The 15,449-nt window shown below is 39.1% G+C and overlaps 1 protein-coding gene across 5 annotated transcripts in view; it reads right to left on the bottom strand.

Moving 5' to 3' along the window:
* CPEB4 (cytoplasmic polyadenylation element binding protein 4) overlaps positions 1-15,118 on the bottom strand; it is a 66,550-nt gene extending 51,432 nt beyond the window's left edge. For 3 of the 5 annotated variants that reach the window (XM_023523695.1, XM_011380735.2, XM_011380736.2), the window contains exon 1: positions 12,562-15,118. In XM_023523695.1, coding sequence (XP_023379463.1) covers positions 12,562-13,686 — 1,125 coding nt within the window. In that variant the 5' untranslated portion in view covers positions 13,687-15,118. The remainder of the gene's footprint in view (positions 1-12,561) is intronic. The other 2 variants (XM_023523696.1, XM_023523698.1) reach the window with 1 other exon arrangement.
* Between the last annotated feature and the right edge of the window lie 331 nt (positions 15,119-15,449).

The raw sequence follows: 15,449 nt of genomic DNA, 5'->3' as shown, positions 1-15,449 counted from the left end.
CTTTCATCCTCTAGACCTCTTTCTTGGTATGAAAAAGGAAAGAGCTTGATTAGATCTCTAATGTCCTTTTCATAGCTCCAAAATATATTTGTATTCTAACCTTCCGATGTCCTTATTTTGTGCTCTTCCAGGATTTACAGTTTAAATTATGATTATGGCAGTCACCAAAAATGTGAACAAGAATGACTAATCAAAGTTTATCACTTTGTGCCCACAAAAAAGGTAGGGGTTGATGACAGATTAATGCAAAAGAACAAGCTTTAAAAGAATCCACTTAAAACAATTCATTGAAGGGGGATGTCCTGATTTCAGGGGGGGAAAAAAATGGTTAAAGAATCTATTATAAAACAAAAAAACGACAACTGTATTTGCTCCAACCCGCCACTGCCAGTTTCTCTTGGCAGCTTACGGAGAGAAAAAGTAGAGAAGCAGAACTGAACTACCCTTTATTGAGCATCTACTGAATACTTCTATCATTCCAGGTACTTTATTAACACTACCTGAATGAATCCTCGAACCGCCTTATAAATTAGATTGTATTATTCTCGTTTTAATGATAAAAACTAAGACTAAGGTAAAGTCGCGGTTTACTGCACAGATTACTGCACAGTTCAGCAGCTTAGTCAGGAGTCAAGGCCAAGTCTCACTCCAAAGTAGGCAATGCTTCCTTAGGTAAGGTAACCATCTTGGCAGTCAAAGGATCACGCTAATTAAGGCACACGGGTGCATAATGAGACACTCTGCTGTCAAGTTCCAGGGTGCAGGACTATGCTGGCTAGAGCCCAGAAAACAGTATTACTCAATAAATTTGAGTAACAGTATTACTCAAATATTACTCAATAAATGAAAGAAAGAACAAAATGCATGTATAAGAGTAGGATGATATCAAAGATACTAAAAACATAAGAAAAAAAAGAGTTTTATCTTCCTTCTCCCTGTTGAGATGACAGACAGATGTCGTGCAAAAATTAGAGACCTGTCACAAATGTATCTCTAGGTTGTCTACCACCAATCGGGGGTAGAGTGGTACTAATAGTAATACTACTACTACTATTAATGATAATATCAGCAGCTAACATTTATCTAGTTTATGCTTTACATATCTAATCTTATTTATTACTCACAAAAATCCTATACCATTAAGTATTTTCAGTTACTATCCCATTTCACAGATGAAGAAACTGAAGCATAATGATCAATAACTTTAATATTAGGTAACCGAAGAAGAACGAATCTGAAGGAGGAACCAGGACTTCTGACTCTAGAACATGCGAGATTAATAATCGTGAATGGAAATAAAAGACCAATTATATTCAAGGCTCAGAAAAACAAGCTTGATTACAAGGCCTGGACCTCATTTTACTTGGTAATCTTAATTGTTATATTTAACATATTGAGTTGCATGTCATTAACCGACTGGTTTCACTTTCTGTCAACTCTACTTCATAGGACAATGTCTAAAAGAAAAATCTTAGAAGTCACCATGAAACCCAAAGCTGATAAAAAGAACTTTCCAAAAGAAACAAATCGGTATTTCAAAAAGCAGGCCCTGTCCTTTTGATACACACCTGAATGGTCCCGACTGTCACGGCAATGTAAGAAGACTGCCATCGGCATGTAACTGATGACGCGACATGGCTTTTCATAACATTCCAGAGCAGCCACAAGAAGCACATGAACTTCTTGGTCTATTATTATCTGAAAGAACTAGATCGCAATTAGGCCGGAAACCGAAATCATTATTTGAGGTTTCGGTGGGGTTTTTTGTTGTTGTTCAAGTTCAGATGGATCATCTAAGCCTGCGTTCCTCACACTTGCAAGTCCATTGAAATCATCCGGAGGTCACAGGGTCCACTCCCAAAGTTCCTCTTTCAGGGTAAGGTCCAAAAATTCACATTTCTAAACAATTTTCAAATGAAGCCAAGGGTTGAGTTTTGAGGGCCAACGAGTTAAGCAATTTCATTCAACAGCTTAACTACTTTAGGTGCTTGGGGGCGTGATTTGTAGCTTACACCCTGGTTGATCGGCCATGACACAGCCCAGCTTAAAAATTCTACATCAACCATTTTAAGGTTTCCTTATAAAAGGAAGCACTTTGTTCTCAAAGCCCAAAACAGAGCACTCTGTTCCAAGCTCTAAAAAAAATTATAATCAAGTTCAATTTCAACAAACCAACCACCATGATGACTCTATGATTGGTTCTTGTCCTTTTATGCTTGAATGAATATACTTTAGCATTACTAGGCTGGGTCTAAAAGCAAAATGTAATTAATTGGATGTAACCACATTATTAAGAACCAAAGCCAAAATTCAGCCTCTCCCTTTACTCATTCTCTTCCTATAAAGACAGACGTTATTGTGATGGTCACTTCTCAGACTGCTGTGTGTCTGTATCAGCCTATGGAAGTTTTTCTTTCTGCCTTAAATTTTCTCTAGTGAAGAAGGGCAAGGAAAATATTTTGTTTTGAAAGTAAAGTCTATGCCAGTGTGTCAAACAGGTGCCAAAAGGAACAGAAAGTGTGAGATGCCGGTAGAGCCCATAGTTAATTAGAGGAAACTATGAGACTTTTAATCCAAGATTTTCCAGAATGTAAATATTCTTCTTGGATTGAATATTTAAGCCGGTAGACATTGAAAGTTGACTATATAGCCAGCTTTCAAGATTCACTTCCAGATGACCCACACGTCCTTCTGCAGGCCCGAGTCCCTTTTTTTCCCATGTCCCCCTAGCATGCTGACACCCCATGATACTGACAAGCTCTCTTACCACTGTCTTTCCACTGGACTGCGAGCTCCACTCACCTCACAGATTTTAGCATGTGTGGAGCACACAATGAGTCCATCACCGTCGTCACCCCAATAAGAAAGTGACTAACATATTCCTCCGGGCTCTGTGCATCTTATATATCATTTACATAAATTAGCTGCTCGCAATCATCGTGTGAAGTGGGTATTATTATCACCCCCATTTTAGGCAAACGAAACGATGAGAAGTTAACTAATGGCCCTAAAAGTCACACAGTAAGCAGTGAGGTCTGACTTCAGAGCAGAAGCTCAGACAAATGGTCCATTTAAATGAGTCCTGTCATGACCTAGAAATTTCAATCAATTAACAATTAACATCCTTCACTGTACACAGGGCCTAGATTCAGAGAACAGCTATCAGAGGTTAAAGTCAGAGGCAGGTATCTGCATGTTTAGTGGCATCTTGGATTCACTTTTCGGTCAGTACTTTTTCATTATGACCATTTTAGAAAGCGGGCAAAGAGTCTTACAGATCTGAAGCTACCAAGTGCCACCTACAATAATAATAAACTCTAGCCAATGAATGGATGTCTTCGGTGTGTTATCCCGATTGGATCTATAGCTCCATTCGCTCCATGTAAATCAACATATCAGATCTCTCTAGAAAGCCTTTGAGAAAATTTTCTCTTATTCTACCTTCGCTAAATAAACCACACTCACTTGAAGCATTAGAAATCCTTAAAGCGGTAAACATTAGTCACCACTTAATTCTGTTAAAAAAAAAACACCAACTGGTATTCTAGGCTTGATTACTTGGTTCCTGGATCAATAGACCCCTTCTTCTTCCTGGCATTTTCTTCATTCTCACCTTGCCTGGTACAGAGAAAGAATTAAAATATATTCCAAGACCTAAATTCAAATCACCACTTACTAGACAAATGATCTTGACACCAGCAGCATCTCTGAACCTTGATTTCATCAGCAAAATGAGGATAACACCTCCCTTAAAAAACTAGGTGGGGAGAAATGAGATAAGGTACGTGACAACCTGTGCACAATACCTGGCAGCTAGTAGACCCTTTCAAGAAACATCCCCTCTGCCCCTTTTCTGGTGCTACGCAAAAGAGTCTAAAACTAACATTTTAAATTAGATATTGTTTATATCTGAATAATTCAGCTGTTCTGTGATATTTCCCATAGCCCATTTTCACAGAGATCATCAAAATGAACCAGAATCTATTAACCCCAAAATATCGGCATATGATTTCTCCTACATAATAAGCTATTCAGGGCAAGAGGCCAATAAATGAACTAGGTAAATACTCTGAAAATTCATCCCTAAGGAATGAAGATATGAACACCCTTCCAGCCATTGCTCTGTCTCTGGGGGCTTACTGGCTGTCACAGCTCCTCTGCTCCAAGTCTCCTGGGCTGATCACGGTCCAGAGACAGCAGGGAGAATGGTCACCCAAACGCACATTCTTTATTCCTAAACTGAGGCTTGTGTCCTGTAACCCATGACATCTCTTCTCCGTCATGAGCCTTGACAGCAATTGTCAAAACAGAGCGTGTGCCCAGCGTCAGGCTTCCCGGGCCCTCACAGCTCCCACTCCCTCACCCTTAACTCTCCTGAGTCTCCTGGACAGCAGGCATCTCTCAACACTCAGGCACAAAGCAAGAGGTCGCCAGACTGTCCCCTTCATGAGGAGAAGGAGCGCGTTTGCCTTGGTCTCGTACTCCCAGCCACGGGCCACTGAAAGCAAGCATCAGATGTTTGTGGATTTAAAGAGAGCAAGAGATGAAAGAGATAAATGCAGTTCAAAGGCCCGCAAGAGACCTCAAACCTCCAAATTCCTCTTAAAAAACAAAAACAGACCGAAAAAAAAAAAAAAAAAATCTTTCAGTCCTGTCCTGTTCTATCTCCTTTCGGAGATCCCTCCCACAAGCCACAGAAGACTGAACCTGGGGGAAGGCTGAGATGGAGAGAGGAAAACTGGCCCGTCTCCTCCCAAAATTTCAGTCACCAGCTGATATTTCAGTGTTTTTTTGGTTTTGTTTTGTTTTGTTTTTGCTGGATCTTTTTTTTTTTTTTTTTTTTTTTGACGGCCATATGACCACCAGCATCCTTCTCCATGCAGAAGCGGGGACAGGAGGCCAGTAGTGGTTTCCTTACAGATTGCCACCAGGTTGAGTCACGGTGAAACAGGCTGAGCAGGTGTGACAGAAATGTGGGCCTTGCTTCAGTTTCTCGCCGTTTCTCTTTCAAAAACAACGAAAAAAAACATGTTTATGTTTTGAAGGCGGGGCGGGGGGGAAGGCTCCTGTTTTTTAGAGACATGTATTAAACTCTTTACAGACGAAAGGATGTAATAGCCGAGAAGTGCTTCGAAATCACAAGAAAGGGGGAGAGAGGGTTAGGAAGACACATGAAAGGGGACTGTCCCAAAGCTGACCACACCTGAAGCCAGGTGACATGTACGTGGGGGTTCGTTATGCTATTCTGTCTACTGATGAATATGTCTAAATTTTTCCGTAAAAAGAAATTTAAAAGACATGGGGGAAATTTTTTACTAAAAGAGGAAAAAAAAAAAAAAACCAAACAGCTGGTCACTAAATTTCTCAACAGTGTTCAAGACAGTATTATTTAACTACGGTGATCTTATTTTTAAAAATTATAGCTCAGTTTACAAAATTCATCTTTAAAATTAAGCTCACATTAGCGCGTACCGGTTAGACAATGGTTTTTACATTTGAAGAAACTGTGCTATTTGCAAGATTTTGAATTAATATTATTATTTGGTGATTTGCTTTCTTATAACAACAGAATCTTTCGGTAACTACAGATTAGATATATTCACTTCATCCTCAAAAAGACCAGACAAAAGAAACGAGAAGATAAAGGATGAGGAAGGTTGAGCAACTTGTCCTGCAGGTAACTTATCTAGTAAAGGGCAGAGCCATATTTGAAACTCAGATCTGACTTCCGTACTATAATCAGATTTTTCTGAGTAGCAATGTTCTCATATTGAGTTTTGTTTTGTTTTGTTTAAGGTTCTTACAGACAGTAAGATGACGGCAGCTATTTTACTCACTAGCACTAGGTACATTCCTCAGAAACAACTGGAAGAACTATTAAAAGTATGTTATGTAACATTTAAATATAAATGTGGCTATATACTGTATAATACAGAGGGATTAACTATAGCTTAATCTAGATGTATAAAATAACAACGATGGAGATATATCTGGTAAATATTCAGCGAAGTGAAATTGCCCAGTCTAATTACAATATTAAAAGTACGTGCATGGCTTAAGGCTTTATATTTTAATAATTCAGTTTGTAACCATGAGAGATAATCTGTAAGTGGCTGATGGAGTTTTTCTTTGACACATGATGGGGCCTGCATTCTGCTACCCCTAGGTTAAAGTCTGCCTTTTGTGGGACCGTTTTGTCACCAAATTTAAATAAGCACATCTGTGTACAAGGTAGTTTGTACAAGTGTGTATTTTTGTGACCATGAATAAAATATTTAGAAATGCCATTTACACGTTTTTGTTATGCTTAAAGTTGGCGTCTGTTAGTTTGCCTTGAAGTTTAAACAGCTCATGGATTAAAATAAAATGAAACTATTTGGGCTAGTTGTTAATTTGTTTATAATGAAAAAAAAAAACATGGTATCAAAGATTATAGCACAGATCGGAAATACATTAAATAAAACAAAACAATTTTTATGAGATAGCGAGTTCTATGCCTAGACCATAACATAGCAGGTGCTCAATAAATATTGATAAATTAGTGATAAATTAATTAAAATATGAAAAGCAAAACTCAATTCCAGGATAAAAGCTAATTCAAATCTATGGTACTTTTTCCTGTCTCTGAGCCAAAAAAAAAAATCACAAATTCTCCATTAAAATATAATCTCCTTTAATATACACAAATGTTCTAAATTTCTGAAAATAACTATAGGCAAAATCTTTCAAACTACTGAAAGATTCAGGTTACCAATGCTAACAAAAGTTTAGGTATACATACAATTGAAATTTCTTTTCAAGAAAATTAATGTTTCTGCTAAACATTTTATATGTCTTGGCTTGTATATAGCTTATTCAAACAGAGTACTCTGGGAAGTATAGCATGTATACTAAGCTAAGCAATACTAAGGACTGTTCAAACCTGCAGATGCTCAAGGTATATTTATATTATTTTCATGATTTTACTCAATATTAGAGATCCATCCTTTAAATTTAAAAAGAAAGTAAGCTACCTAATATGGCCACATACTTAAGGTACCTCACAATAACTCTCCACTGTTAGGTATTATTATCTTGATGAAGTACCGTCTTCCTGAATTTAAGCAATTTGCTCAAGGTCACACAGCTAATTAGAGTTCAGAGTCAAACTTAAGTCTGGATCCAGAGCCTTCACTCTACTACATTTCTAGGCCCCAAAATAGCATTTTTCAGTAATTATTCAAGTTTCACCTTCAGAAACTGATTAAAAATAGGATCTACAGCTTTATCTTTCTATCTACTAAGAATTTTCTGAAAACCTGAAAGTGGAACTCCTTCTGTTTCAAGAATATAAAATGTGATGAGAATCTACACTAAATCTGAAGTTAAAAAATTATGTAGTGCTATAAATTTATCATGGTAAAATATATCTTAGTTTCTATAAGAACAATTTTCTTCGAACAATTAAATATAAAATGAGTTTTGTCTGGAAAAATTAAAAATGAATGCTCAGGTTTTGGGCTCCCTGCCTTAAAGATAAACACATTATACACCTCATCTTGTCCGCTATGGGGCTGAAAACTGAGGCACAATAGAGTGCTGAAAAAAATATGATAATGAATCTTCAAGCTTATTTTCCTTATAGCGAGATAGAGAAAAGTCATACGAAAAATCAGTTTAGACTCTAAGAGTCAAACTAGGCACATGTGAACTTTAAGACTACTTTTCCATTTCTTTTTCGTGAACAGCAAAAAGATTATTCTCAAAAGCATAAACTCATACACTAAGCGAGGAGCTTTTTTCTAGTTGCAACTAGCAAAGACCTCATTCACTAGACATGCAATAAACACGGTTTCCCTAAGAGATGCTGGATATTCGATGGCTTCTCTGAAGACAATGACAAAAAATCATCAAAAAACTCTATCCTGCCCAAATTCTATATCATCAGAAAAACAATTAAATCTAGTTAAAAGTCTTTCAACTAAAAGGTATAAAATTGTATCTCGTAGTCTTTTCCCAAAGTTTCTCCAGTATCTCAATTCTGCTGGAGCCAGAGCCACCCAACCTACTTTACAGTTAAAAAAATTAGTCTCCCCTCTTCTAATATAAATAAATACAAAGTCAGAGACAAGCTTCCTATGCAAAGATCCCTCTTGGGACTATATTAAAAAACAAAAAAAAATGAAATGAGATTGCACTTTAGACAATTTAATAATTCACCGTGACTTTCAGAACTGAAGCAATGCAGTAAACTTTGTTTTCAAATATGACATATATAATTGAAGGATCAATAAACTGACAACGCAAGAAGAGCTTTAAAGTGACATGAATTATTTGGCTGGTTAAGACAACTTAAATCCATGGTGACTGCGTCTAAAGAGCACATGATCTCTAAGTCCTAAAATGTCTCCCTATTAATCAAATTTTAGTATTGTCTTTGTGACAGATTTGTCCCCTTTTTTTCCTGTCAACTTCCTGGTTCTTAAATAATGGAGGTGGGAGCCCAACTGAGTTGAAGATAAGAGAGAATCAGAATATACACTCCACAATTCCCCTTCACTTTGCTGTAAATACAGAAGATCTAGGCACCCCTCCAAAAAAGCGTTATATTCAAAAGTAATTATTGGCAGGTGCCCCAATATGTTATTTGGTTTGGACATCAGAATTCCAGGATGTGCTCGACAGGACGAGAAGGATTTTTTTCCCCCCTTAACGTAAAGGTCAAATCGTGCCTTTAGTCTCGTGAATGTGGACCTTGTTTCTTCATTTTGAAATTGGGACAATAAAACCAAACCTCAGAGGGATGCGAAATCCTACATAGAAAGTGGGATGACACTTGCATGAAGGCACTAGCTCAGGGCCTGGTATGTACTAAAAACACAGAAAAAAAATACTGATCTGCATACTATCTCAGTTTACCATTAAAAAGTTAATAAATCAATATATTCTATTATTTTCCACTTTCAAACGTTATCTATCATCAGCTTTTGATCATTGTGTATCAGTTATTCACCGTAAAATATTTCCTCTCATCTTCCATGCCTCTGGGAGGCACTGCCCCCGATCCCACCTGTATTATGTCTTTGTGAAGAGGCGCTGCCATATAATGGTTAAGAACCAAATCTTGCGTGTGAATAGTAATAATAGTTTCTACCTCATATGATTGTTGAATGAATTAAATGAGTAAATACATGTAAAATACTTAGAATATCGTACGTATGTCAGTTATTATTGAATATATATTCGTTTTATCTGAAAACTAAATTTGAGGCATGTCATCTGAATTCACATAATGAAAACTTTAAGCTAACCAAAAATAACTTAGAAACAAATTTTAATACAAAAAAAAAAAAATCCCAAAATATAATACCCTGTCATATCAGTTATTTAGAGGATTGTTCACATATCTGGAAACTTTGCTCTTGCTCTGGAAATATTGATAAGAGGTTAAGAATGACCAAAATAACTAGTTAAAAGTGTTATCATTAATTTTAATTCACTCTATGTACCCAAACCTGCATTAAACAAAGGGAAAAACCACTCTGATTCATTTCAAATTAAAATAGACATTGCTCAGTATTAGTTACACTTCAGGTAAATTATTTCTTTTTAATAGAACACCATGCTGGCCTTTGACTGGATATCAATATTATAATGTAGCTGCGTAAGCTCTATTCTATAATTTCTGTGGTAAATTTCAAGATCTCTCTTATACCTAAGGAATTTTTTCTAATAGCAATTGAAATTGAATTACTAACATCTATAAAATTTCTTTCCTAAAATTAATACATTTAATTAATACATTTACATAAAATAGCAGTTTTTTTTTTAAGAGTGGATTTTGACAGCCGTAGTTTGAATTTCATAGTAGCTTGCTTTAGGATCAAAAGGAACTTAGGAATGACCTAAGTCCCCTCAATGCTGTGACACTGATAAGGCCAAGCCCACATTGTCTCCTGGCTCCCAGTCAAGTCACTGTTCCTTCGAGTTTTTTCATATCAAATTTAAATATCAACTCAAATCTCTTTTTTGTGCCAAAAAATTAATTCAAAAGAATAATTGTTAACATCCACAGAGAACTGCATTCATGTAAGTAAGCAACACAGCAGTCAGTTAACTAACTTCTTATATTTTCAAAACCAAAGTAGGAATTTCTGGTCATAAAGATATTTTTCAAATCACTTATTTTTATTGTGAGTTCCAAATCACCCCAATGCTAGTGCCTGCACACGCGTGTGTGTGTGTGTGTGTGCGTGTGCGTGCTTGCTGCTGCACATGCAAGCTGGCGCATGCTCTCTCGTGCTCTCTCTCTCTCTCTCCCTCCCCCCTCTCTTTCTCTCTCTCTCTCTCTTCTAAAAAATGGTGGGGACAGTGAGCAGAAATCAGTAACTTACTTTCTAATCCTACCATATTTAAGCCAGGTATATTGACTCATCCTTTCTCCCATCCTCAGCAAAACAGACAACAATTCTAAGGGAAGACTTAGTTTCTAATAGTATGTCTTAGTATCAATTTTAGCCTATTTTATTATTACTTCATAAACCAGCTTACTCTCTAAAGAAACCATTTGAACGAAAAGATAGCGCAGGTTAAACACATTCCATTAGCCCCATAAAAATATTAATCATGTGCATACATGTTAGTTTATTCATTTTCTGAAGCTTTTATTTTTCCCGAAGCAAAACTTTATCAAAAGTCAGTAAACTGAGAATGGAAAATAAACCATGAAGTCACATAAGTTCACTCTGTCAGTATATAGTAGCAAAATAAAAAAGAATAGTGTAGTGAACTATAATTGAAAAAAATAAAAATATAAAAATTATTTTAGAAATAAATAAAATTGTAAAAAAAGAGACTAGTGTAGTCAATTCTGAGCCAATTTTAATCCAGTTAAAATGTATAAAATGCCATTTTAGATTTTTTTAAATTGGCAATATATAAATAATTAATAAAAGTTACCTTTGCATTAAATTTCCCTTACATTTATGCTCAAAGGAATATCAGAAACAACTTTTTAAAAATAGATTTCATGGGATTGAAAATGTTTCAAATGGCCTTCTACCTGACCACTAAAACACAATAACTGCTCTCTTCAATTTGAGTAAAATCCCTTTTTAAAAACAGAAGCCAACAGCTTTTTGGTATTTCAGCAAAAAAAATTATTTTTTAAAAAGCCAAAACCAAATTTAACTAAATATTTTAAGATACATCCTAACCATGACACCTGAATCCTTGGAGGAGGGATATTTAATTCCTTGGAATGACACAGTATTTTCTTAGCAAACTTCCCCTACCACTAAGCAAACCATTAATTAAAACAGATGATTCTGCTTTGCTGACGTCATATTTGGGGACATTATGACTATTTTGTAATCTGTTTTAGCGCTTGCAGAAAGATCCCTAAAATAACCCTCTAGTTAAAGCACACTTGTATGTATACACATGTATATATACAGATATAATTTTTAACCCGTGTTTTTTTAACCTAGAGTCTGTATTCTTATCAGCCGTGTGCTCTCGAGCAAGTTACTAATCCTTCTGATACTCAATTTTCTCACCTGTAAAATGGGATAATACTATAACTTACCCTGTAGGGTTGTTGTGAGGGCTGATGCAGTATTAGCTTATTAATCCATATAAATTTCCTAAACACATATAAATAATCATATCCCAAAAGTATACAAATTTAGTGGGGCATCTGAAATTTCCCTTTAGTTTGTATCTATTAACTAGACTGTCAGCTGATGATTTCGAAAACATCGAACAATGTGACTCCTGCAAAATAAGAATGCACTGGTGGCGAGACAGACAAGTGATCTTGCTTGAATCTATTTTTAGGCATGGTTTAATTCTCTACACCCCTAGTGTTAACACTGGAAAATAAACGAACGGGTGAAAGGCATCATAAAAGTGTCACTCTGAGATCTCCAATTTCGCAGTATTCAGAAATAAATGGGGATGAAGAAAGCATTCAGATCATTTCTCTAGCAGTTGTGACTGACACCAAGCGGGCCAGAATTTGCAGAAGTTTAAGAGGAAATTGGTGAATTCAGACTGTTTGGACTTTGAGGTTTAAAATGTAACCAGCGAGAAAACTGTAATCCAGGAGTTGGTTTTCAGTGACTCACTACCTTATGGTGGGGAAAAATAAATGTTTTGGGTTCTATAGTATTGCATAAGGGCAGAAAATGCCCATCAGTTTCCACAATAAAAGATATTTCTATCTATATATTATTTATTCTCACCTAAATAAGTAGGGGAAAACCAACCCTGATTCTCTTGTCAGGCTAGAAAGGTATTACAGTTAATAATTATGACATCACTAGCTACCTGGTAGTCATAATTATGCCCATTTATACAATTACCTATGGGAAGAGTACAATTAGAAATGTGCCCAAGAAACAGCTGAATATTTTATTTCAAATTCCATTCCTCTCCTGCCCAAATGATGTCTGGTGAGTAACTCAGATTCTGAGAGCTCTGATATGGACACAGACAATTCGAACTCTCTTAGTTAAATAGATATTACACCATGCCTTCTTTCCTTATTCATCATAATCTATCAGTGGAACACAATCTTACCGGAAAAGGAAAAATGTTGTCAGCCCTGTTCAAGCTGTCTTCCATCCAGGACTTAGGAGCAAAGGCAGAGCTGGGGCGAGCGTACTTCTGGAGCTGAATATGATTGCTTGCAAAATTTTTCTTCAAAGGCGAGATGGAGTTCAGGGGTGTTATTCCTCCATTCAGCCCTCTGCGGTGATCACGGCCTTGGGAACCTCCCCAGCCACCATATCCGCCACCTCCCGGGCTCCAGGAAGAAGAGGGAGTAGGAGAGGGACTCTGGTAGCTGCTCCATGGAGAGGGGGGTTTGTTAAGATTATTCGCCAAATGAGGCAGCTGGTTAAAAGCAGCATTTCTATGTGTGAAAGGTGGGGGGTGGGGACTGGCAGGAGACCTCCTTTGCTGCTGATGCTGGCTGTGAGGATGCTGGAAATGAGGGTGATGAGGGTGGTGCTGTGACAGAGGCCCGATCTGCGGGGAGAAGCTGCCTCCGAAGCCAGGGCTGACATGATGGGGAAAATTCTGAAACAACAGAGCACCGTTATTAGCCGAAGCAGCCGGGACCCCTCCCTGGTGAAAGAAACTGGCATCTTCGTTGATGATTGTAGATGAAGAAGGCGCGATGGCCGCTGACCAGTTACTGAAACCAGTAAGAGACGATGCACTGGATGTCAAGGGTTGAGTGGAAGTACCTAGCCCCGCGGCTTCTTGATAATCAAACCCCGTCAACACTGGCGATTCGATTCTGATTTTCTCCTTCCCACTGCCGTTTTCTGAAGAGTTGTCCCCTTGATTTTCTTCGGATTTTGCCTTCTCAGTTTCAGGCAGGATTCCGGCTTCCTGCCCGGGACTCGGGGACAGCTGCTGCTTTTCCAAAGGGTCTTGCTGTTCCTGTTGCTGACTTTTTGCTTTTTCTGACCCCAGGATCTCATCCTGAATGTTGTGGGTGGCCGGAGCAGGAAAGAGCCAAGCTGACCCGGCACTGCTGCCGTTGGCAGCTGTGTTATTATTTATGAAAGCGGCGGGGCTGGGGGTGGCATTTTGGTGATGGTGCGGAGGCTGCAGATGTGGATGGAACCGGACTGGAAAAGCAGATTTATTCCCAGTATTGCTTTGCACTAGCACTCCAAACCCGTAATCCCCCATTTATTATTTTTAGGAGCAGAATCTGACGATAAAAAATGACAACCTGATGTCTCACGCCTTTGTATTCTCTACTCCAAATTGAAGTTGTTTGTTTGAAATGTCTTATTTATAGCTAGCTCAAAGATCGCAGCTTATCACCCTAAATAGTTTTGATTTGTAATTCTGGTCTCTGAAAGACAAAGAAAAACCTAAAAAAAAAAAAAATCTCTTAAAACGTTGACATGAATCCAACTGGGCTTATTTCTAGGAGGGAATACAAACGAAGAGGGTAAAAATCAAGTCTTTGGTTAGTAAAATAGGCGCTTTCTTTTTCCAAAGGAAAATGTACATGAATGACAAAAACACAGCTTCTCAAGCATCTATGGATGTAGAAGAATAAGCATTGTGCGGAGTAAAAATATATATATATATATAATTTAACAATCACATATGGTCTTCCTCAGCAGTTTAGATTCACTCACATAAAAATTAGAATAGGGCTAAGGGGAGAATACGTTCTTTTCTTGGCAGCTTGGTTAAAAAAAAAAATCAGGAATAATTTAAGAACATTATATATTATATATTTATATATATAGATTATATTAGGTAATCTGGGGCGGGAGGTGAATTCCTGGTTGCGGGAGAGGAAATCAGCATTGACTAATGGAAAGATGATGCAGAGAGCTTTCTGCCGTGCCGGGTCCTGTTTCTGCTCTTCCGCGGGGTGCAGTTTTGGCCTCTGGAGCTGTTCCCTGAGGCTCTGGGTGCAGATCTTGCTGCGGTCGCTGTTGGGCTCCCCCCGGCCTCCTCTCCCCCATGAAATGGGTTGGAAACACCCGTTTCTCCCTCTCGGTTAGGGGGGTCGCGATCAGGAGGGATTAGCGAGACTCGACGAGGGCGAGCCGGCGGCCCGGGGGTGCGGGGACCAAGGGGGCGACCTGGAAGGTCCTGCGGTTTCGGCCTCTTCCCCTCTCTGCGACTCCGGGGTTTTTTTCCCTCATGGGACCCAGGGGCGGTTTGGTCAGTTCTCAGTTCGATTCTCCGCACGGGGGAAAAAGGAGGGGAAAAAAGGAAAAACCCACCAGTGTAGTTATCCTAAAAGAGAAGGGCCTTCCCCCCTTCTCTCTCTCTCTCTCTTTTTCCCCAAGATCTTTTTAAAAACTATAATTTAGAAGGCTTTTGTTTCTCCTCACGGTTGCTGGGCCGTCGTCGTCGCCGCCGCCGCCGCCGCCGCCGTCGCTTCGCCCCGGTCCCGCAGTCCCCGCTGTCGTCGTTGCGGACTCCACCTGGCTCTTCTTCTCTCCTTCTTCCTCCTCTTCCTCCTCTGCTGTCGCCGCTGTCGCCGCCGCCGCCGCCGCCACCGTCTCCCGGCGCCCGGGTCCCGCAGCCGCGGCTGAGTCCCTCTCCTCAGGACCGAGCCGAGTGAAATGACAACCAGCTGGAAAGACCGAGAGACACTTCCGGTTCGAAGAGAGAGGGGTGGGGTGCCGCGACGCCCCCGCCCACTTGCCTAAAGACCAATCAGCTGTTATAATTTAGCCTAGGCCACGCCCCCACACAAGTCCCCGCCCGGGAAGGTCGGAAAGGTACCTAGAGAGCCGCCCCTTCCGTCTGCGCCTCGCCCAGTGAGGCCGGGCGCCCGGAGCCCGCTCCCCCGCCCGGGCTGAGCGCAGCAGCTCGCCATCTTTAGTGTGGTCGGGGGCCTCCTTCGCCGTTTATCTCCCCTAACCACGCTTTGTAGGAGGCGCGTGTAGAGACGCGCAGAAGATAACAGATTCCAGGAC

Source organism: Pteropus vampyrus, unplaced genomic scaffold, assembly GCF_000151845.1.
Source record: "Pteropus vampyrus isolate Shadow unplaced genomic scaffold, Pvam_2.0 Scaffold403, whole genome shotgun sequence".
Lineage (NCBI taxonomy): Eukaryota > Metazoa > Chordata > Mammalia > Chiroptera > Pteropodidae > Pteropus > Pteropus vampyrus.
This window is presented reverse-complemented; position numbering and strand designations above follow the sequence as displayed.